Below are 25466 nucleotides of genomic sequence, written 5' to 3' on the forward strand. Positions count from 1 at the left end.
TGTCCCAATTCTTAGCTCGACCGTGTCCAGACTTTTAATTTGGAAACACCGCATTCTACACACGAGGTTATGGCATCAGTTTTTGGTAAAAATTTTCATCGTCTATTCTCTTTTTAACTTTTCTATTAGATACTACGTTCAACAAAATCACTTTCTGTATTCTTTATCAAGTACCGTGTCTTTAAAGTTAATTTCCTGACAATTTTCCTACCAATTGAAATTTTTTGATAAAAGTAGTTATGGCTAAAGCGTGGCAGAAAAATTCCCTACACCCTTATTTTGTTAATAACGACAAATAACAAATGTCTTCTCTTTTTTTTTTATTAAATTAATTTCTTAGCAATTGTTTTTTGTCGTACGGCATTAGTAAAGCAAAAAGCGAACAATTAAAAGAAGAAACTTACCTTGAGATTACCCTTGGTGGTGAACGCCTTCTGGCATACTGTACATCTGAAGGGTTTGTCTCCCGTGTGGGTCCTCATGTGAATCTGCAGGGCTGAACTCGAAGAGAAGTTCTTATTGCACACGTGGCACAAATGCTTACTTGATTGTAAGCCTGCAAAACACACGCACACCACACACATTAGCCCACAACCTTAGCTCAGTTAGTGCAAGCGATGACAGTGTTATTAATTTTTAATAATCGAAGAATAGATTTAGCGAAAATATAATTAAAACATCTTACTTTTTGGTTATTGATAAAAAATATGTCTTATAGAATATCAACTAGGTTCAATAAAATGAAAATTATATAGAGAAGAGTACAAATATTTGTACTTTCTTAAATGGTCTAGCGCAGAAGCCGAGCTGCTGTTGCAAGGTTCCTAGATTCTTAGCGCGTTCTTTCTCTATCGTCGTCTAAACAAACATAGAGCAGGAGAAGCGATTAGACCGTGGCGCAAGAAAACTAGTGTGTAGAGGAAGATTCTAGATAGTCGAAGCGCAAGTTTTCAGATGCTTTGACGATACCACCAGTAGCTTTACGTAGTATAATGAAGTTGAACTCAAAATTGCGCACCTATAAAATACATTTAGTGCAAGAATTCAAATAAAATGATCCAATTTTGAGAAAAATCTTCGTTCATACGATTTTTGATGCCTGTGACAGTTTTAATAACATTTTCTTCTCGGAAGAATCCAAAAGGGTATGTCAATTGTAGATTTTGGAGTAGAGAATATTCGAAATTGAAGCAACAAAAACCTTTGTATTCTCCAAAAGTGACGGTTTAGACAGCAATATCTTCGAATGGCACTTACTTACTTACTTTTTTGAAAATACACGCGGCCATCCAAATTTCAATGGAATTGATTTCATTGCCTTTCCATAGCCCCTTTCTACCTTCATCCGATTCTTTTTTATTTAGTTTAAAAGATTGTTTGAACAAACAGAGACTAATACTCAAATTAAATACTTTTTTTGGATATTTCGGATACAAAAATGACATTTGTCGATTGGTTTAAACAGAAATTTCCATCCAAATAGAAGAAGATCTAAAACTTGAAGATGCACAAAGCTCTAGAAGAAACTAATAGAACAGAAGGAGATCAAAGGATACAAAAATGATACTGAAAAATGAAAAAAATATGCAGGAACCAAAGGGCCATATTTTGATCAAATTTTTAATAATTTACTCTTCGATTATTTTGTATCGCCTCGCTTTTTTGCCTTTTTTATATACAAATATACCAATGACATAATCAAGTATGATATTAATATTGATAACGCATCATATAAATTAATTTTGAAATGCAATAAATTGATGTCTTCCTCTTTTTAAAATTCGTTAACAGTATTTTCTATTCTAATATTATCTACTATATCTTCCTTTCTTTCATCATAGTTACTTTCAAATCAGCTGCATCATGAATCTCAAATGTTTTATCAGAAAATTAATTGATCACCATATAACTTTTCGTGGAACTAAAATATCATTACAACCAGCACAAACAAAAGGTATTAATATAGACGATCTGAGATTTGTTAAAAATATTGTACTAATAGCAGACGATATCGACGATGTCGAAACCATGCTTGATAATATGGATAAAACCTCCAATAAATAGGGTTGAACATGTATAAATCAAAAACAAACTACATGACAAATCTCATGTTTAATTGAAGCTCTATTGTATTAAACAAACCAGCTCCTACGAATAGTTGGGCACAAAATTAACATTGGCAGAAACGGCCAGACCTGGTTTATCTTTGAGGAACACAGTGACAATTGTTATTATACAAGAAGTCAGGTTCAAAGGATGCGGGAGTAAGAAAAACCAGCTTGAAATAGAGCTGGGTGGTCCAAGTAGGTACAAAAACAGTCGGTAAAGCAAAATAATTATTGAGTAGAGATCCAGGGAACATGCCCTTTGAAGTAGAAGGCGCAATGGTGAGATGATATAAAGAGGATGGTTCCCAGTTGGTTGGTTCCCAGCGATTAGGTGTTTGATAATGATGACCATGATGTGTAAGGTTTTGATAGCTACTTTATTGTGATAATTTTCACATAAAAATGCCAAAATGTATTGTACAATAATGGATTGCGTGAATATCTGTAGAAACATACAGAAATATATGTCATTGAAAAATGGGGCAAGCAGATATTAGAGCTCAAAGCTCCAATGTCATAAAATCCAAACTGGACAAGCTAAATGAGCTAGCTAAGAAGAAAATAGTTTCCTTCTAAAGCATTCCGAGATAATCTAGTATAGAGGAAACGAAATAGCTGACAGACTCGATCAAGTAGAGGCAGACAAACCCTTTAAAGGACTTGTATCCTTTTGTGGTATCAGCTTGAGAAAAATATAGAGACCATTGGGAAGTAATGGAAAGGAGGTAGATGTACCAGGTGTCATTTATGTAAAAAGGTTTTCAGCAACAGTCTGCTTTCGCTTTCAGTAACTACACCATGGAATTAAAAAATGGATCAAGCAGATATTAGAGCTGCAAGCTTCAGAGACATAAATCCAAACTGGATAAACTACACCATGGAATTGAAAAATGGATCAAGCAGATATTAGAGCTGCAAGCTCCAGTAACATAAATCCCAATTGGATAAACTAAATGAGCTAAATAAGAAGAAAATAGTTTCCGAGACAGTCTGGACTCGATTAAGTAGATGCAGACAAACCCTTTAAAGGACTTGTACCATTTTGTGGTATCACCTTGAGAAAAATATAGAGACCATTGGGAAGTAATGGAAAGGAGGTAGATGTACCAGGTGTCATTTATGTAAAAAGGTTTTCAGCAACAGTCTGCTTTCGCTTTCAGTAACTACACCATGGAATTAAAAAATGGATCAAGCAGATATTAGAGCTGCAAGCTTCAGAGACATAAATCCAAACTGGATAAACTACACCATGGAATTGAAAAATGGATCAAGCAGATATTAGAGCTGCAAGCTCCAGTAACATAAATCCCAATTGGATAAACTAAATGAGCTAAATAAGAAGAAAATAGTTTCCGAGACAGTCTGGACTCGATTAAGTAGATGCAGACAAACCCTTTAAAGGACTTGTACCCTTTTGTGGTATCACCTTGAGAAAAATATAGAGACCATTGGGAAGTAATGGAAAGGAGGTAGATGTACCAGGTGTCATTTATGTAAAAAGGTTTTCAGCAACAGTCTGCTTTCGCTTTCAGTAACTACACCATGGAATTAAAAAATGGATCAAGCAGATATTAGAGCTGCAAGCTTCAGAGACATAAATCCAAACTGGATAAACTACACCATGGAATTGAAAAATGGATCAAGCAGATATTAGAGCTGCAAGCTCCAGTAACATAAATCCCAATTGGATAAACTAAATGAGCTAAATAAGAAGAAAATAGTTTCCGAGACAGTCTGGACTCGATTAAGTAGATGCAGACAAACCCTTTAAAGGACTTGTACCCTTTTGTGGTATCACCTTGAGAAAAATATAGAGACCATTGGGAAGTAATGGAAAGGAGGTAGATGTACCAGGTGTCATTTATGTAAAAAGGTTTTCAGCAACAGTCTGCTTTCGCTTTCAGTAACTACACCATGGAATTAAAAAATGGATCAAGCAGATATAGAGCTGCAAGCTCCAGTAACATAAATCACAATTCAATAAACTAAATGAGCTAGATAAGAGGAAAATAGTTTCCGAGACAGTCTGAACTCGATCAAGTAGATGCAGACAAACCCTTTAAAGGACTTTTATCCTTTTGTGGTATCAGCTGGAGAAAAATAGAGAGACCATTGGAAAAGAATGTATATAGAGGTGAAACAATCTACAGGAATTTAGACAGGCAAAGATACTCATGGCACTGTCGTCGCAAATATCTGTTTGACAAAAAATGATAGGAGTTAGGCTTTTCATTAATTACATATAAAAGAAATGATTAATGATAGTTGTTAAGTCTTGTATTTGAATCGACATAATGTGAATTGTGTTTTATATTAATATAGGAATCTACTAATGCAGCTGTCTATTATTATTGCTACAACTTCCATCATTGTATAACGAACGGAATTTGGCACACATGTTTGACATAAATACTCGACAAATGCTATAAATCAGTTATTTAAATCAATTACTATTTTTTTCCAAACGAGATTACAATTCGATATAAATATCTGAAAGATATCGATCGCTTGTTCGAGTATTTTATAAAAAAAAAGTCGATAATGAGGCAACGTTTACAGATGTTTAGATTTTAAAGTAAAGATATTGAAGTTTATATAAAATTCCAAAAAGTAATTCGATTATATGATGCATTTTTGTTTCGATCGAATCGAGTCAAGTTACAAATATAGATATTTGTAAAACTTATTACATTTTATGCAATAGAATACCAGAAAATTTTTTCTTTATTCTGTAGAATGTTCAAATACTTTTCAGTGCTCGATTTTTTTATATGCTGGAAAATTTGTGGAGGCTGTTCTCACCTCTAGAAGGGAAACATACAACCTTTTATGCTCATAATTCAAATTTTAAAATCCCATAGGTTTCCAGAGACGTTCCACTGCAAACTGAATAGTAAACAGTTTGTCCAGGTCCGCATTACTATATTCTATTTTCAGAATCAGTGAATCATTTAAATGTATAGATAAACAACATTAGATAACAAATTCCTTAATTAAATCGGTTACTAAATAAATATATTATATTCTAGATAAAACAAATCCAGGGATTTGATGCAAAAAAATGACGTAGATGACGTGAAAATAATGCTGAGATAAAAAAATGTTCTCAAATTACCCCTTGTTTCTGAGTTACAGGCTTTCAAAGTATTTAAATTATACATTATGAATTTTTAATGGATGATTACGTATATCCGCGTGGGGGCGAATCATGCCCAATGGTTAACAATCCGTTACTTCTACAGGGACAACCTGTACAATCTAAAGATAGCATTTTTCAATCGATTTTTTTCTCAACTCGATAAAATTTATGGGTTAGGGGATATGTAGATTTTTAGATCATTGTAAATGTCAAGGAAATCGTTCGCCATAAAGAGACATTCTGAAAAAAATTATCATAAATTGTGTTTATGTATCGGAAATTAATTATGGGAAATAATAAAGACGTTTTGTGTGAAACCAGCTACATCAGTTAACGGTACTTTTCGAACAAATGTACTATCAATTCGTTGTTTATCTTAAAGCCAACGAGTGATCATTTCGAACTAGTTTTTTTGATAAATTGTACGATATCCAACTAAATTTTTTTCATTTAAATATTTTCCTCATCTAAGTAACACGATATGCGACTGTATACTGTTCAATTAGAAATATTTGATTGTGTTTTAGTATTTCCAATAAATATTCACAATTTATGATAATTTTTTTCAGAATTTTTCCTTATGGCGAACGGTTTCCTAACAATGATCTAAAAATCTACATATCTCCTAAACCATAAATATTATCGAGTTAAACACGGAGTATCTTTTTGTAAAAAAATCGATTGAAAAATTTATTTTTGCTATCTTTAGATTGTACAGGTTGTTCCTGTAAAAGTTACGGATTGTTAACCATTGGTCATGAGTCGTCCCAGGTCTTCATATAATTTAGAAAATATACTTCAAAGGCCTATAACTTAGAAACGGGGGACGGTACGAGAAATTTTCTTATCTCATTGCATCATTTTCACTTCATTTCCACATTCCCAAACTAGATTTTATCTTAAAACAAATATATTCACTGCCAGTTGGAAGATTTCTGCCAAAAAACCCAATGAAAATATGCAAATTTTGAATATCTAAATTTGTAACTTGAAATGACCTTTTTGGAGTAAGATTTAGAAGAAATACTTACTGGGAGGGCGTTTAGGTAAAGGTAGTTCAGTCTCGGTGGGTTCTCTTTTGATTTGCTGCGATTCCAGTTCGTGTTTCTCCGGTTGCGATGGTACCTGAGGCGGCTGAAGTACTTGAGGAGGTTGTAGAGGGTTTTGAGTTTGGGGTTGTTCGTTATCACTTGGAGGTTCCATTTTAGGTAAACTTGGAGGTAACGGTGTACTATCCTCACTATTCATATTAGGTGGTTTATTGTCGAACATGTGAGGCGGCATATCTCGTATTTTATGTGTTAGCATGTGTTGTTTCATGTTACCCTGTAACAAAAGAAAAGGAATTGTGAGTTTTTTTTGAAGAGGTGTTTTTTTGGCGGGTCTTACCGCCTTTTTAGTCCTTGATGAGGCGTATCCAGGCGTCATCGGTAAGCAAAATACTGAAGGAACGGAGTTGAACAGTGACGATTTTTGATTTTGCGCTCTCAAGTGTTCTACTTCCTCCTGGATACGCCTCTGCGTACATTGACAACCATCCTGAAACACAGACCAATTCAACAAACATTCTAAGTACGTTTTAACATATTTCAACAGTTTTAATTGCTATCAAAAACTGGAATCAAATATTTGTTGATGAGAACCGAGCCAAATTGATCTCTCCGAAGACATTTACATCCAACATTAACAATCCTTATATCTCTCAAAACTACGGAGGAATACGTAAAAAGACGTTTTATGGAAATTTGAATTGATGATATGATAATTTCAATAACTGTATTGAAATCCGTTCTGTATTCACATTGACTCCATTAAAGTGTCAAGTAAAAATATTTTCCGTTTGAATTTTCGAAGGAGAAAGAGACGGATGAAAAATTTTCGGCATTTTGTACGACAATTTAAGTCAAAGAAGAATAATGGACGTCGACAAAATCATCTTCAATGTATAAAAAAACCTCAATCAGAAATAGACCACTTAGACATGCGACACAAGTTATGTCTGGCTGAAAGCCAACGTTTAATTCGAGATGTGTCTCCTATTGTATCATTAAAAATAGATCCGACAATCTGACAAGTTAATTTTCTGATTATTACTCTCAAAGACAACGAGTATGATTTTATTCCTTACAACAAAAACCCAAATATTTTCATTCTTCAACTTAGAATTCCACTTCACTCACTTACTCATCTTCTAACTTACGTTTTTATTTCTAATTTCGGTAATTAATTATCGTTCTGTTTTACAGTCATTTCCGAGTTCGAAATTAATTTTTTGTCGACTTTTCTGGTACAAATCAATGTCTTGGGATAGGAATAGGATAGGAATACAACGTTTACAAGTTTAACTAGATCAAAATGTGGGATTCCCTAGAGTATACATATGGACCCCAATTACATAACCTCATTCGTGATAAATAACAATCGTTATTGATTAGTTTTCTCGAAATTGGGGCCCACGTGAACCCTAAGTGGGAAAATCCAGCCTTAAAATTAAAAAAAAAACAGTCTATTATTCCCTTTTTCTATTCAAACTGTTGTTTCAATGTATTTGTATGACATCATTTTAGTGGGAATCGCCACCTGTTGGACAGAGTCACCATTAAAACCTTGGTGTTGACATATTTTGCTATGCCAAACCATAATATTGCTAGAATTCAAGAATTTCCGATAGTTTTTCTCTGTTTCTTCATCCTACATTCCTCTTTGTTTTTGAAATCTATAGTTTCCATTCTGTTGGAGGATATTTATGAAAATCTACTTGATTCCACGAGGATAAAAACCTCTCCACGGCGTGAATTGAATCGCCACAACTATCCTTTATATTTTGATTACATCTACGTATTTTTTTTTGTTAAATGTTTCGTGTTATGTGGTCGATTTGGATATTTCACTAATACTTCTAAGTAGATAAACGCTTACCTTTGTCGAGAATCCTCTTTCACAAACGGTGCATTTAAAGGGTCTTTCTTTGGTATGGCTTCTGTAGTGGATTTCAAGTGCAGAGTTACAAGCGAAAGTCTTGAAGCATAAGTTACAGGTTGTGTTCCCACGTCCTGAAATCGAAACCGAAAATTATTACTCACTTTTATTAAATATCAAAAATCGACATTAATAAAAATAAAACCGTTTTCGTATAGTACATTTAAAGTCAATGTGAAAAATAACAAACTATTACTCAAGACTATACGGGTAGAGGTGCCCCAGATTAGATTAAGCTGAGCTGATGCTCTAAATACGCCAGACTTTTACAAGTTCCTAATTCAATAAATTATTCTCCTTTTAACATATCTTAGATCCACAATTTTTCCCTGGAATATAAACTATAGGAATTCATATTCCGGACCTTTCATGATGCGGTCAAGATATCCAATTTTCCAATATATGAAAGATCCCTACTTCTTTCTCCATTCTTTTATTTCTGTCCATAATATTTGTAGCATCCTACGATGGATTTTAGTCTTTGTTCGCAAAATGCGTTTGGGGTTGAAGCTTCTACGCTAAGAGGATTTAGAATACTTAGGACTTGAGCATTCGTGTTCTCCAGGTGGGGCTTTCTAGATTCGAATCGTTATTTCTAAACAGTATTCTACGGAGCAATTTAATCAGATGTTCATGAACAAAAAAACTGCGAAAACCTTGAGTTAAATCGTCAAGGAATTCTAGGGGGCTATGGTAGTAGCAAAAAGCTGGAAAAATGCTTGTTCCTCTTCGGTTTCAAGAAAAGTGGTTATTAATAAGGAAGAAGAGGAGAGAACATGTTTTAGGGAAAGTCGTTGCTTGGTGGAATAAAAACCTTAAGGTTTGTTTTGTCATAAGGAAGGAATCTTGCACAGAAATAATCTGAGGATGAACAAGGACCAGATCAACCGTTCAATTGAGAGTGTGATAAAATTTGCTTTGTTTTTGTCTTATAGTTCACAATAGAAAAATAAAAAACATAGAAGCTCCTCTAGCAGGGATTAAAAATATTTCTATAGAAACTATAATAAATTTTGTTTGGGAAAAATGTATATTTTTGAAACTGAATTCTCCTCTTCTCACAATTGTTTACATCCAAAATTATTAACAACGACTCAACTTGAAGATTAAAATTGTTGTTTGAAATGGTGCGGCTATAAAAATTAATAACGCCAACCATTTACCTAACGGTTTATTTCGAGGTAGAATATTTTATGAGAATGTTTGCTGGCTAGTGACATGATTTTACGGAAAAAGTGGAACCATTTAAATGTTTTAAAAATCCAAAAATACTTTCATTAAACCCGTGACTTCTTAAACAGATGCGAGAGACACGTTGTTCGTCAAAAATATTTTGATGTTTTGTTTACACACAAAAGATATTTTCATTTTGCGTCGCCAAAATTTTTATTTACAAGTCAAATCAAAAATTACTCACCTAACGCTCCTATAGGTCCGACAGCTAACCTCAAAGGACTGAACGACGTCGACGTTAGAACTGACGATGTAAGTGATGATAATGCCGATGACATCAACGGTGATTGACCGCCAGAAGGTAAAAGCCCAAACGAAGGAAACATCGAAGGAGCTCCACTGGGTGTTAGTGGTCCGGGACTCGTAATCGGAGGTTGATTCCTCGGTGTTAAATCAAGAGCACCTATGGAATTGTCAGATGGTGCCGGACTACTGGCTTGTTGTGAAGACGGAGGACGTGGAATCTAAACAGAATATTTCGAATAAAAACGATATTTTCAAAAAATGGAATCAACCAACCTGGACGGACGTATTATTAGGAGAAGATCGCAAATCGGCACTTCCGGGACTAGTAACTCCTGATTGACTTGGAGATTTATCGCCGTTTTGGAGCGGAGGTGGCGTAGTCGTTCTATTAGAGCACAAATCTTCCGCTGAACAACTGAGTCCACTTCCAGAAAATTGCGACGCCGGCATTCCGACATTTTGAACATCCGAAGGCGATGAAGAAAACGGCGGTATTTGAGGATTATCGCACGTACTCATCGCATCGTCGTCGTCGTCATCTTCATCATCGTCCATACTACCATGCTCAGATTTGATATCTCGGTCACATCGCATATTGAGAGGCATACCGGAATGGCCTAACGGGGAAAGTCCCGGAGCGGCAAAACCTTGATTAAGGAATGGATGTATGGAATTCGGAAGGCCCGGAAACCCACCAGGGGAAGGAAAATCTTTGATTTCGGCTGCTTGGATTTGTTCTGGAGTGAGATCTGTCGGTTCTCCAGTGTGGAGGCGGATATGTTGTTGAAGCACCAAAGCGTTCGTGAATTTTTTATGGCAAACGGGACATTGATGCAACACTCTCATCGGAGGTTTAGCACGATGAACACCCATGTGAGTCTTCAGATTTCCTTTGGTCGTGAAAGCTCGTCCACAAATTTTACACCTGAAAGGGCGTTCGCCCGTGTGTGTCCTGTAGTGCATCTGAAGAGCGCTTTTGCAGGATAATACTCGATGACATATCACACATTGATTAGGATCTGATAATTTGTGTTCTATATTATCTACTAGTTGTTGTAATTTACTGGTTTCCGAAGTTTTCGTAACTTCGATCAAACTCTCCCACGAGTTGTCGTTACTACCCGGTCTGGGTAATAGATTCGTGTAAATGGATGGATCCTTGGTGATATCTGGTAAATAATTGATAGGGAAATGTCCTAGACTTCCTGAAGAGGTACTGCTCGGTGGTGAACTTGTATTACCGAAAGAAAAATTCGCCGGTAATCTTTGTCCGGTTGATATGCTTAATGGACCAGTTATGGAATTATTTCTGCTCGATAAATTTTCTGGTTCGTCTTGAACGTTTTCGTTCGGTTCACCTCCCGGTGGACTTCTCGGTTCTAAAAGATCTTCGTTAGAATATTTGCTACTATTACTACAATCGTCGTAATGTAATGAAGACGAATACGGTTCGTGTTCGTTTTCATTGTCGGTTAAATTCGTTTCTTGTTTCGGTGTTATTATTTGTGAGTGAGTATTAAGTACGGGTTTGGTTTCTTCTACGGAATCTTTTTCTCTCTTATCTTCTCGTTCTGGCGAATGCATTTTATCTTCTACGGGCGATGGAGATCGTGGAGGTTTGCTTAAATCGGCGGGCGTTTCCTGTTCCTCTCTTTTTAAAAACAACGGGTGAGGTGGAAATAATCTTGGTGGATGATCTAAAAGTCTATGAGGCGAAGGTGGGATTTGATTTCCGACTACTACGTCGGTAGGTTGTGGAACTTGAGGTCTGAATAATGGTAATGACGTTGGCGGGAAATGAGGACCTGTCGGAAATCCAAGGTGAGGATGATGCGGCGGTCCTCCGGGAGATAAAGAAGATTGTTGTCCTAGCTGTGCTAATAAAGGTGGATGATATTTATCAAGATGTTCGGGTACGGGATTAGGATTCATTTTGATATGCGGAAATTTTTGACTGTGTCTTTGAAAATGCACTTTCAAATTGCCTTTAGTAGTAAAACGACTTCCACATACGTTACATTTGTAAGGGCGTTCACCGGTATGCGAGCGGATATGTATTTGAAGGGCCGAATCGGAACCGAACACTTTACCACAATATCTACAACGGTGTTTGAAGAACGGTTCGTTTCTACCTTTCGATTCGTACGGCGACATAGATCCCTTACTCCTTCTAAATGCTAATTCGTCTGCTAAATTGGTAGCTAATAAACCTTGGCTGGCATTATCTAATACTTCTTGAGCTCGTTTTTGCAACATTTCCAACGTATTCGGTTCTTCTAATATTTGTTCATCGTTATGCGTTATAATTGTGGACGCTAATGACGAAGATATCGAACACATCGGAGGTTGAATTTGCTGAGCCATCGACGAGGGAACCGAAACTTCCGGCGATGGAGGTTCGGCAGCTGGTGAAGGTTGCACGTTAGGCGGCATAACTGGAGGTAGGGAAGCTGGTGTCGGTTCGCGAGATGTAGGTAAAGCTTGAGGTGGTGGTGAACATCCCGATTGATTTTGTTCACCTTCATCAACATTTTCGGATGCCGAAGGTGAAGTAGCAGCTGTTTCTTCTTCATCTCCTTTGGTTCTATCTATTTGAAGCTGATGTTGGAGTTGATTGATAAGCTGTAGCTGTAATACTTGTTGGTGTTGTAAGGTGAATAAAGTCGATTGTAGTACAGCTAATTCTTGTAAAGCTGCTTCGTTATCGGCGTTGTTTGCCATAGCCGTTGCCGCGAATTGAGCTACGGCTACTTTGGTATTCTGCAAAGCTTCCAACGTCACATGACCTGGTGCCGCCGATAGAGGAAACGGGAAACCTAATCTTTGACTTTCGGCATCCGGAGAATGTTCTTCGACGCTATTATTATTTGCGGCGTCCTGTCGATTTCTCCGCATCTTTTCTATACCTTTATTACCCGTTTCTTCATCGTCATCGTCGTCTTCGGATACAACCATATCTTCCGGATCTGAATGAGCTGGGTCATCGTGTTTTATAGCTTTTTTGTCGCACTCTTCTTTGTGTGTTAAATATTCTTGTACATCTGTGAATTGTTCCTGGCATCGTTGACACATTAGTACTTCAGGTAGTTCCTCGGGAGCAACGGGTTCGGCTGAAACGAAAAAATTAAATAGTCAAAAGTCACATATTGGAATAATAAAAACTTCTGGTGAATTTATTTACATATACTGGCATATAAAAGTGTTAATACAACTAAGAGATTTCATATTTTTGACAAATTTGTTTGTATAAATTATTTAAGTTGTTTAAGTCAAATAAATTTACCTTCAGCCAAACCATCATTGTTGAGGTGATAAAAGTTTATCAAGTTTATATAATTATTAAATACGGCATCTAATTCTTCATTATCAATCCTGAAATTTATATTAGTTAGTCTGTGTTTCTTTAAAAATTTCGATTTTTGAGGAAAATTATTAACGACAAATATAATACATGTAAGTACATTTTAAACGTTTGATTTTCTTGTCTGTTGTCTTTTCCTTTCCTTGATTTGTGCTTCTTTTTAATTAAATCTTTTCTGGATATAACAAAGATAAATTGTAGAGACAACTAATCATAAAATGATGATGCCTGGGCAGTTTTCTTTCTTCAATTCGTTCAATTTTCTTATCAAATGTTTGGTTTAATTAAAACGAACGAAAGTTTGATATAAAAATCTAAAAGAATTTGGTCAAAGTCTTCGTAAAAGTTCTAAGATGACCAAGATACAAAGATCATCTTTGCGTATGAAGAAAGAATATGTTGAACAAAAGTAAAATGATAAGAAGAGATTGTAAGGAATCAAATCAGGAGAGGGAGGTTGTAATTTTGAGATAGTTATTTAGAAAATGAAGCGAATTAAGTGAAAAAAAGGGTAAAAAATTAACCCACAATACTCTTTAATGTACACTACCGATCAAAAGTTTTTCCTCACCCCATAATCCATTCATTGCCATGTTTTCGTTTAGTCGGTGAGTGCGACAAGTTAAAACTTTCAAAATTTTTCAACTATGAATTATTTATTAGGAGTTTATGATTGTAGTTTAGTCCCATTTATCAATAAGGTGCTGAGATTTATGGGTAAAACCAAGGAACTATCGGTTGAAACTCGTGCATCAATCGCGAGGTCTTCATATTCTAGGCAAAAGTAATATTTAAAACACCCCGTGAGCTACAATTTGAAAAAACAAATATCCACCAGGAGCTTTGGCGATAGAAAACGTTCAGGAAAGTATCGAAGATCCATAATTGCTGAAGATTGTATTGGTAAGTAAACTTGATCAATAACTCGCGAGCCCAGAGGTAGCATCTCAGTTAATTGGATCTAAGAATATGCCTCCTACAGTAAAAGGAGAGAAGCTGATCCCGACTCTAGAGCACAGTCTAGGCCTGGTGATGGTTTGAGGATGTTTTGGAGGAAATACGACTGGAGACCTGGAGAGAAATGTAATACGTTTTGGTCTTCGCCTGATCGGCAAAAAATTTATCTTCCAGCATGACAACGATCCGAAGTTTTCCTCGAAGTTGAGTATTTGAAAGAATTGAAAAGCAAAAATGTACTAAAAGTAATGATTGATAAATTGGACAGTCACTAAGAAATTCCTTGACCAATTTGATTAGTTTTGAGTTGATTGTGATTGAATGTGATTCCAAATAGTTCGTCCATTTTCCAATGGTTATAATTTCCTCTTGGAAAGTACCAGGGTGGTTTGTTTATATATTACCAATCACTTTGCAATACCAACAATACCTTCTGGAAATTCGACATTGATTGACATATCTATACACGTTCTTTAAGATACAAATATCAAAATCGATCTTATCGTTATTATTTTTTGTGTTTCGCGCAAACTATAGAATGGAAAATAATAAAATAGGTGGTTTTACTTCAATTATTATGTCTGATATATCTACTAATGTTTGAATTTGTTCTGGTTTGTCGGTTTTGCTATATAGATTATCAAACGTTAATATTGAACAATTTGAGAAAGGAAATCAGTTTATTTGCGATTCAATATAAGTGTATCTTTCAGTCCACGTCACACGATACCCGTAATACCTTTCAAGTCCTTAAACTACTTTTCTGACATAGAAATAAGCTTTCTACAAAAATCTCTAGGATAGCATCTGGGATATGGTGGAAGTTTTTTATCCATTAAACTCAAATCAATGGATAAAAGTTAATGTTTTCCAACTACAACAAGTAAATCAAGAGATGCATGAATCGGTTGATATTCAAATCGGTGCTCTATAACTAAATACAGAAATTAAAAGACATCAATATTGTATTTAATATAGTATTTGAATTGTTTTGACAAGTTCATAAAGACTTATTATTCTGCTGCATGACTGAAAGTTAATGAAATAATTTAGGGTATTTTTCGACCACACCTCGTAATTAAGTAACTACTTATTTTACTGAATGTGCGAGTTGTATAATTTGTATAGTTTTTCTCAGTTATTTAAATTCCTGCTAGTAGTAGAAATGGAGGGGTAGTAAGAATTTATTCATCCCTCTGGTGGAATAATTTTCTATTAAATGGCTTGAAGATTATTTCGTATGGTAAGTTTGATCAACTACATTGACAAGAACGAGTTTCTTATATCTTATATCGTTCATTAGGTTTCTTCTGATTAAAAATTTGAGTTTAAAACATGTGATTAAATCGACACAAAATTTTAACACAAAAATCAATTTTTTCTTAGTTTAATACGTAAAGTTTACTCTCAAATATACAATCAAATCGATTTCTATAGATATTGGGCTTACCGGAACAGATTTATTTAAAAGAGTTATTAGACATATTTCATTTATTAATTTATTAAAAAAAAAATGAAGAAAGAAATAAAAAACTGCGTAAAAAATTGATCTAACTCGATAAATAGAAGAGTAATTTTTTTTCTTTCGGCTCTAGAAAATTTACGGCGGATTTACGAAAAAACTTATGGAAATAAAAAAAAATTAAAACTTATATTGGATTCAGGGATTTAAATTTTCATGAAAATGCACTCATTCACGAATAATTGTTGATAACTTTTTTGTAAATAATCGAATAAAGTCGTTATATATTTTTTAATAATCTACACAAAAAAACGAACAAATTGAAAAAATATTTATCAAAAAATGTTGATTTATCATGTTTTTACAATTAAAAATAGTATCAATTTCTGAAATATAATCTTTTTTATCCAAGTTATTAAGTTATATGAAAACAAAAACATTCTTAAAATCAAAATTGAAATTTTTTACCATTAAAAAAATGGTATCTTAATAAGGTGGGCTGAATTGGGAGTGAGGCGAGGGGAGGGGTTTTTTGAAAAGCCGTTATTTATTCTGAGTTTTTATAACAACCACCCCACCCCGTCCCACTACCAATTATCTCTATTTTCAAGATTGTTAAGTGAGATGAAAAATTAATAAACAAACAATTTTCCTCAATTTTTTTTTCCAGAATGTTCGTTTTTTTGTGTGAATTAGTGAATTAACAAAAAAATCAATTAACTGAGTTGGTAAAAAGTAATGAACGATTATATACGAAATAATGCTGTTGTGATCACATTTAAAGTCTTAAAACTATATGAAATCTCCAGGTGAGGAATTTCCCATATTTTTTCTCATAAATCCGTCGTAAAAACGAAAATTTTAAAAGAAAAATCATCGAAATCGGATGATTTTTCGATTTTCTAGAGCGAAAGTATAAAATTACCAATTGCAATACCAAAGATTTCTTCCACCTCTGAATCTAAAATATAAACACTCACAAAACTACGTATTCCACTAACACAGTAACTAAAACAACAACACTACCGAATATGAATTTGAAAATATATATTTGGAATGACTATATTAATCATAAATCGATAAATACATTTGTCGTTAATAAATTTTCACAATATCGTTAAATAGTACCGTTTGTGTGATTGTGTGAAAACATGAATCATCTGAGACTGGAGTCTCAACAGTTGCAACGTCTGCTCAAACGAACACATAACGACTGAATATTAACCAGCAGCGGCGGCGGGAGGCAACCTCGATTAGTATAGGTCCAGATATTATTAAATGAGATATGAAAGTAGTGGGGTCGTCAGATATTAGGGGGTATAAGGAGCAAGCGCGAGAGATGATGAACTGCTTGCGGAGAACCAGCCAGGGACTCGGTTATGACAAGTTGGGCGGTGTCATGTATTCATAAATAAAACACACTTGTTGCATAGCTATAATCTCCGCCTTTTCAGGTCCGCCCAGGTTTCCATATCCATATCGCATAAAGAGTTTGACAGGTTTGAATAGTATCTTTGTTCCATTTCTATTATGGACATGTTTATAACAACAACGGCCAAAAAACACTAATTACATTCTGTCATATCAATACGGAATTTCGATAATATAATATACAGAATTCTTATAAATAATGTCAGCGAGTTCTTTATTTCTTGGTAAAACCGTTCTTTGAGATTGGATGAAAAAAAATTGTCGCACTACATTTTTAACATCCTGTATGCATTAAAATTCAAATGCTGGATGTGGTCGGCTTGGAAAGCTCGACAATCTAGAATGGTTTCGATAATATTACAGAGAATTCTTATAAATAATGTCAGCGAGTTCTTTAAGATCTTGGTAAAACCGTTCTTTGAGATTGGATGGAAAAAAAATTGTCGCACTACATTTTTAACATTTTGTATGCATTAAAATTCAAATGCTGGATGTGGTCGGCTTGGAAAGCTCGATAATCTAGAATGGTTTCGATAATATCACAGAGAATTCTCATAAATAATGTCAGCGAGTTCTTTAAGATCTTGGTAAAACCGTTCTTTGAGATTGGATGGAAAAAAAATTGTCGCACTACATTTTTAACATTTTGTATGCATTAAAATTCAAATGCTGGATGTGGTCGGCTTGGAAAGCTCGATAATCTAGAATGGTTTCGATAATATTACAGAGAATTCTCATAAATAATGTCAGCGAGTTCTTTAAGATCTTGGTAATACCGTTCTTTGAGATTGGATGGAAAAAAAATTGTCGCACTACATTTTTAACATCCTGTATGCATTCAAATTGAAATGCTGGATGTGGTCGGCTTGGAAAGCTCGACAATCTAGAATGGTTTCGATAATATTACAGAGAATTCTTATAAATAATGTCAGCGAGTTCTTTAAGATCTTGGTAAAACCGTTCTTTGAGATTGGATGGAAAAAAAATTGTCGCACTACATTTTTAACATCCTGTATGCATTAAAATTCAAATGCTGGATGTGGTCGGCTTGGAAAGCTCGATAATCTAGAATGGTTTCGATAATATCACAGAGAATTCTCATAAATAATGTCAGCGAGTTCTTTAAGATCTTGGTAAAACCGTTCTTTGAGATTGGATGGAAAAAAAATTGTCGCACTACATTTTTAACATTTTGTATGCATTAAAATTCAAATGCTGGATGTGGTCGGCTTGGAAAGCTCGATAATCTAGAATGGTTTCGATAATATTACAGAGAATTCTCATAAATAATGTCAGCGAGTTCTTTAAGATCTTGGTAATACCGTTCTTTGAGATTGGATGGAAAAAAAATTGTCGCACTACATTTTTAACATTTTGTATGCATTAAAATTCAAATGCTGGATGTGGTCGGCTTGGAAAGCTCGATAATCTAGAATGGTTTCGATAATATCACAGAGAATTCTCATAAATAATGTCAGCGAGTTCTTTAAGATCTTGGTAAAACCGTTCTTTGAGATTGGATGGAAAAAAAATTGTCGCACTACATTTTTAACATCCTGTATGCATTCAAATTGAAATGCTGGATGTGGTCGGCTGGGAAAGCTCGACAATCTACAATGGTTTCGATAATATTACAGAGAATTCTTATAAATAATGTCAGCGAGTTCTTTAAGATCTTGGTAAAACCGTTCTTTGAGATTGGATGGAAAAAAAATTGTCGCACTACATTTTTAACATCTTGTATGCATTAAAATTCAAATGCTGGATGTGGTCGGCTTGGAAAGCTCGACAATCTAGAATGGTTTCGATAATATTACAGAGAATTCTTATAAATAATGTCAGCGAGTTCTTTAAGATCTTGGTAAAACCGTTCTTTGAGATTGGATGGAAAAAAAATTGTCGCACTACATTTTTAACATCCTGTATGCATTAAAATTCAAATGCTGGATGTGGTCGGCTTGGAAATCTCGATAATCTAGAATGGTTTCGATAATATCACAGAGAATTCTCATAAATAATGTCAGCGAGTTCTTTAAGATCTTGGTAAAACCGTTCTTTGAGATTGGATGGAAAAAAAATTGTCGCACTACATTTTTAACATCCTGTATGCATTCAAATTGAAATGCTGGATGTGGTCGGCTGGGAAAGCTCGACAATCTACAATGGTTTCGATAATATTACAGAGAATTCTTATAAATAATGTCAGCGAGTTCTTTAAGATCTTGGTAAAACCGTTCTTTGAGATTGGATGGAAAAAAAATTGTCGCACTACATTTTTAACATTTTGTATGCATTAAAATTCAAATGCTGGATGTGGTCGGCTTGGAAAGCTCGATAATCTAGAATGGTTTCGATAATATTACAGAGAATTCTTATAAATAATGTCAGCGAGTTCTTTAAGATCTTGGTAAAACCGTTCTTTGAGATTGGATGGAAAAAAAATTGTCGCACTACATTTTTAACATCCTGTATGCATTAAAATTCAAATGCTGGATGTGGTCGGCTTGGAAAGCTCGATAATCTAGAATGGTTTCGATAATATCACAGAGAATTCTTATAAATAATGTCAGCGAGTTCTTTAAGATCTTGGTAAAACCGTTCTTTGAGATTGGATGGAAAAAAAATTGTCGCACTACATTTTTAACATCCTGTATGCATTCAAATTGAAATGCTGGATGTGGTCGGCTGGGAAAGCTCGACAATCTACAATGGTTTCGATAATATTACAGAGAATTCTTATAAATAATGTCAGCGAGTTCTTTAAGATCTTGGTAAAACCGTTCTTTGAGATTGGATGGAAAAAAAATTGTCGCACTACATTTTTAACATCCTGTATGCATTAAAATTCAAATGCTGGATGTGGTCGGCTTGGAAAGCTCGATAATCTAGAATGGTTTCGATAATATTACAGAGAATTCTTATAAATAATGTCAGCGAGTTCTTTAAGATCTTGGTAAAACCGTTCTTTGAGATTGGATGGAAAAAAAATTGTCGCACTACATTTTTAACATCCTGTATGCATTAAAATTCAAATGCTGGATGTGGTCGGCTTGGAAAGCTCGATAATCTAGAATGGTTTCGATAATATTACAGAGAATTCTCATAAATAATGTCAGCGAGTTCTTTATTCCTTGGTAAAACCGTTCTTTGAGATTGGATGGAAAAAAAATTGTCGCACTACATTTTTAACATTTTGTATGCATTAAAATTCAAATGCTGGATGTGGTCGGCTTGGAAAGCTCGATAATCTAGAATGGTTTCGATAATATCACAGAGAATTCTCATAAATAATGTCAGCGAGTTCTTTAAGATCTTGGTAAAACCGTTCTTTGAGATTGGATGGAAAAAAAATTGTCGCACTACATTTTTAACATCCTGTATGCATTCAAATTGAAATGCTGGATGTGGTCGGCTGGGAAAGCTCGACAATCTACAATGGTTTCGATAATATTACAGAGAATTCTTATAAATAATGTCAGCGAGTTCTTTAAGATCTTGGTAAAACCGTTCTTTGAGATTGGATGGAAAAAAAATTGTCGCACTACATTTTTAACATTTTGTATGCATTAAAATTCAAATGCTGGATGTGGTCGGCTTGGAAAGCTCGATAATCTAGAATGGTTTCGATAATATTACAGAGAATTCTCATAAATAATGTCAGCGAGTTCTTTAAGATCTTGGTAATACCGTTCTTTGAGATTGGATGGAAAAAAAATTGTCGCACTACATTTTTAACATCTTGTATGCATTCAAATTGAAATGCTGGATGTGGTCGGCTGGGAAAGCTCGACAATCTACAATGGTTTCGATAATATTACAGAGAATTCTTATAAATAATGTCAGCGAGTTCTTTAAGATCTTGGTAAAACCGTTCTTTGAGATTGGATGGAAAAAAAATTGTCGCACTACATTTTTAACATCTTGTATGCATTAAAATTCAAATGCTGGATGTGGTCGGCTTGGAAAGCTCGACAATCTAGAATGGTTTCGATAATATTACAGAGAATTCTTATAAATAATGTCAGCGAGTTCTTTAAGATCTTGGTAAAACCGTTCTTTGAGATTGGATGGAAAAAAAATTGTCGCACTACATTTTTAACATCTTGTATGCATTAAAATTCAAATGCTGGATGTGGTCGGCTTGGAAAGCTCGATAATCTAGAATGGTTTCGATAATATTACAGAGAATTCTTATAAATAATGTCAGCGAGTTCTTTAAGATCTTGGTAAAACCGTTCTTTGAGATTGGATGGAAAAAAAATTGTCGCACTACATTTTTAACATCCTGTATGCATTAAAATTCAAATGCTGGATGTGGTCGGCTTGGAAAGCTCGATAATCTAGAATGGTTTCGATAATATTACAGAGAATTCTTATAAATAATGTCAGCGAGTTCTTTAAGATCTTGGTAAAACCGTTCTTTGAGATTGGATGGAAAAAAAATTGTCGCACTACATTTTTAACATCCTGTATGCATTAAAATTCAAATGCTGGATGTGGTCGGCTTGGAAAGCTCGATAATCTAGAATGGTTTCGATAATATTACAGAGAATTCTCATAAATAATGTCAGCGAGTTCTTTATTCCTTGGTAAAACCGTTCTTTGAGATTGGATGGAAAAAAAATTGTCGCACTACATTTTTAACATTTTGTATGCATTAAAATTCAAATGCTGGATGTGGTCGGCTTGGAAAGCTCGATAATCTAGAATGGTTTCGATAATATCACAGAGAATTCTCATAAATAATGTCAGCGAGTTCTTTAAGATCTTGGTAAAACCGTTCTTTGAGATTGGATGGAAAAAAAATTGTCGCACTACATTTTTAACATCCTGTATGCATTCAAATTGAAATGCTGGATGTGGTCGGCTGGGAAAGCTCGACAATCTACAATGGTTTCGATAATATTACAGAGAATTCTTATAAATAATGTCAGCGAGTTCTTTAAGATCTTGGTAAAACCGTTCTTTGAGATTGGATGGAAAAAAAATTGTCGCACTACATTTTTAACATTTTGTATGCATTAAAATTCAAATGCTGGATGTGGTCGGCTTGGAAAGCTCGATAATCTAGAATGGTTTCGATAATATTACAGAGAATTCTCATAAATAATGTCAGCGAGTTCTTTAAGATCTTGGTAATACCGTTCTTTGAGATTGGATGGAAAAAAAATTGTCGCACTACATTTTTAACATCCTGTATGCATTCAAATTGAAATGCTGGATGTGGTCGGCTGGGAAAGCTCGACAATCTACAATGGTTTCGATAATATTACAGAGAATTCTTATAAATAATGTCAGCGAGTTCTTTAAGATCTTGGTAAAACCGTTCTTTGAGATTGGATGGAAAAAAAATTGTCGCACTACATTTTTAACATCCTGTATGCATTAAAATTCAAATGCTGGATGTGGTCGGCTTGGAAAGCTCGATAATCTAGAATGGTTTCGATAATATTACAGAGAATTCTTATAAATAATGTCAGCGAGTTCTTTAAGATCTTGGTAAAACCGTTCTTTGAGATTGGATGGAAAAAAAATTGTCGCACTACATTTTTAACATCCTGTATGCATTAAAATTCAAATGCTGGATGTGGTCGGCTTGGAAAGCTCGATAATCTAGAATGGTTTCGATAATATTACAGAGAATTCTCATAAATAATGTCAGCGAGTTCTTTATTCCTTGGTAAAACCGTTCTTTGAGATTGGATGGAAAAAAAATTGTCGCACTACATTTTTAACATTTTGTATGCATTAAAATTCAAATGCTGGATGTGGTCGGCTTGGAAAGCTCGATAATCTAGAATGGTTTCGATAATATCACAGAGAATTCTCATAAATAATGTCAGCGAGTTCTTTATTTCTTGGTAAAACCGTTCTTTGAGATTGGATGAAAAAAAATTGTCGCACTACATTTTTAACATCTTGTATGCATTAAAATTCAAATGCTGGATGTGGTCGATTTGAAAAGCTCGACAATCTAGAATGGTTTCGATAATATTACAGAGAATTCTTATAAATAATGTCAGCGAGTTCTTTGCAATCTTGGTAAAACCGTTCTTTGAACTTAGACGGAAAAAAAATAGTCGCACTACATTTTTAACATCCTGTATGCATTCAAATTCAAATGCTGGATGTGGTCGGCTTGTACCTAAGTATATAATTCCAGAAGACATACAAGACTTTCCGCTTGAATTGACTCCTTTTTACGACCGGTTCTGTTAATTGTCTTCTGCCTTATTACTGATTTTCCATTTTTGATCACAAATAACAAAGCATCTAATAAAACAAACATCTTTTAGTACTACAAGAAGCTGTTCACTCGGCTAATCGCTTGAATTTCATAGATTATGTGCGAATGGATGCGCCAACTCGGTATTGTGATATTTCAGGTAAACGAAAAGGTAGTTCAAGTACATAATACAACTCGAGAATGATTCATTAAGAGTATTACCAGTAATTAAATACCCAATCTACTTTGTAAAGTTGGAAAATCTAAAAATTACAACCTAGAGTTTTTAAATCCTTTAGGTTAGTTTAAGTTATGTAAGCCTTTTTGAGAAAAACTCGTCCAAAGGTACTAGTTCACTAGAACTGATGTACATTTCCTCAAATAAATCCTCATTACCCGGTAAAAAGTTTGTTTTGATTAACGGTTAAAAATTGTGGGCCAAGATTATCCTTATTTCGAAAAGGGTCCTCAAATCTGACAAACTGCTAATTCTTTCGAATTTAATTATAGTATTGGCGGTGTCAGTTATTGAAAATTTTACTGTAAGTCTTAGAAAAGTTGGAGAACATCATGTAGGTGTTGTCCAAAGGATCTGAATTTGTAAACAAGGCTTCATACTACTGGAACGGAGAAGCATTCGAAAACTAAGTTAGCAGAAAAGCTAAATCTAACCTTAAACTTAACCAATTTACTTAGAGGGATTTTACCACAGTTGAGTTTGATAATATTATCTATAAAATGGCGAAAAATAATGAAGGCTATTTATACTTTCTTAGAGCATCATATTCGCCTCTTAATATACTGTTTTACTTCCAATTTTCTTTTTAATATCAATATATTTGAGACTGTTAACTCTATTAAGCAAAGAAATAACAAAAAGACATTGTCATTGTCGTTGCTGTGTAGCCAAATGAAAACTATTAAATTATGTCTCACTTTATGGACGAACTGGTATAATTTCTTATCTTTTATTAAATATAGCCCCAATTCGAAACATAGCAGAGGATAAATTGTTTGTAATGAGATTAATAAGGTAAATAGGTTACATACTAACTACTACTATTCAGTTAACGAGTTTGAAATGATTAACCTTTGAAGCGTGAGTATTTTTAGTACTTACAATCGATTCTTTTGCTTTTACTACTCAAGTTCATTTGGTTAGTTATTTGAAATTCTACCAGTTGCCAGTTAGAAACGAAATATTCCCACAGAACTGTTTTAAATATAACAAAATAATCGTTTTATATGGATTGTTGGTGTATATCCGTTTTCTAAGATTACTCATAACCTATAAATACTCTTAGTGAATGTGCATTTAAAATAATTGGGGTGAGTACGTAAACCTCATCGTTGTTGGTGCTTTGTCTCCTTTTTCTCCCCCTAGTTCTGTAGGTGATACAAGACTTTGCTCCAAGGACTAGATTACTGATCTTCGTTAAGGTCTATCACGCTGTAGTGTCTCAATTAGAGCTCAAAATAATCATAGATAAAAAAGTCTTTATACAAGATTTTAATATACTGATGATGATTTATTCGTAACGAAAAGTTTTGTATAACAAATCAGTAAGATTCAAATCTGGATAATATGGTGCTAATTTTGAAGTATTGTGATTAAATTTGATTGAATTCATAAATCTTAAACTAAAAATATTATTATATAGATAAGTTCAGTGGTTTTAATAATAATATATCTGAATAAAATACAAAATACCAATTTGGCAACGTCTTTAAAAAGTTTACAATGATACCAATGATGCGTAATTTCACTTGTGCTGATATGAGGGTTAATAAATTTGACGTATCGCGAAGTTTCTTGCTGCTAGAAGTGCCTGAAAACTTCTTTCTGTGGATGATGACGATGATGATGTATGGTTGAATGAAAAATTCAGTTGACAATTGAGACAACTCAAAAGAAAACGAAGTAACTGCTATGCAAGATTCCCATTTAGAAGCTCCCAGATTAGAACTACGGGGCTTAGCTTGGCCAAACGCTGGGAAATCCGGCTTTGGCAAAACACAAACCTGGCTGAACTTTGGGCAACCCGACCTCGGCCATCTTATAGTCAGCCTTGGTAGAACTTTTAATAACTATATAAAGTTTTGTTGTAATATCTTATCCATAATAGGTATCTTAACATTAAAAGTAGTATCATTTCTTTATATGTTTGAAGCCTGGTTATCATCCCAGATTCCCCCTAAGTATGGGTCAATAATGGCTTCCAAGCTAGGGCCAGATTTGTACATACTGAGTCCAAATTTGGACCTATACTGGGTCCATCGCAAAATCCTATATGGGTCCATGGACTCAAGATTATATCAATTAA

At 34.3% G+C, this 25466-nt stretch overlaps 1 protein-coding gene across 2 annotated transcripts in view; it reads right to left on the minus strand.

Annotated features, from left to right (window-relative positions):
• LOC130441844 (homeotic protein spalt-major-like) overlaps positions 1–25466 on the minus strand; it is a 172789-nt gene that overhangs the window by 7448 nt on the left and 139875 nt on the right. The window contains exons 3-7 of one of the 2 annotated variants that reach the window (XM_056775655.1): positions 9979–12815; positions 9644–9923; positions 8167–8300; positions 6279–6573; positions 405–556 (exon numbers count right to left, since the gene is read on the minus strand). In XM_056775655.1, the coding sequence (XP_056631633.1) occupies positions 405–556; positions 6279–6573; positions 8167–8300; positions 9644–9923; positions 9979–12815 (3698 nt within the window). The remainder of the gene's footprint in view (positions 1–404; positions 557–6278; positions 6574–8166; positions 8301–9643; positions 9924–9978; positions 12816–25466) is intronic. The other variant, XM_056775656.1, reaches the window with a different exon arrangement.

The sequence above is a fragment of the Diorhabda sublineata genome, chromosome 3 (assembly GCF_026230105.1).
Source record: "Diorhabda sublineata isolate icDioSubl1.1 chromosome 3, icDioSubl1.1, whole genome shotgun sequence".
NCBI classification, from domain to species: Eukaryota; Metazoa; Arthropoda; class Insecta; order Coleoptera; family Chrysomelidae; genus Diorhabda; species Diorhabda sublineata.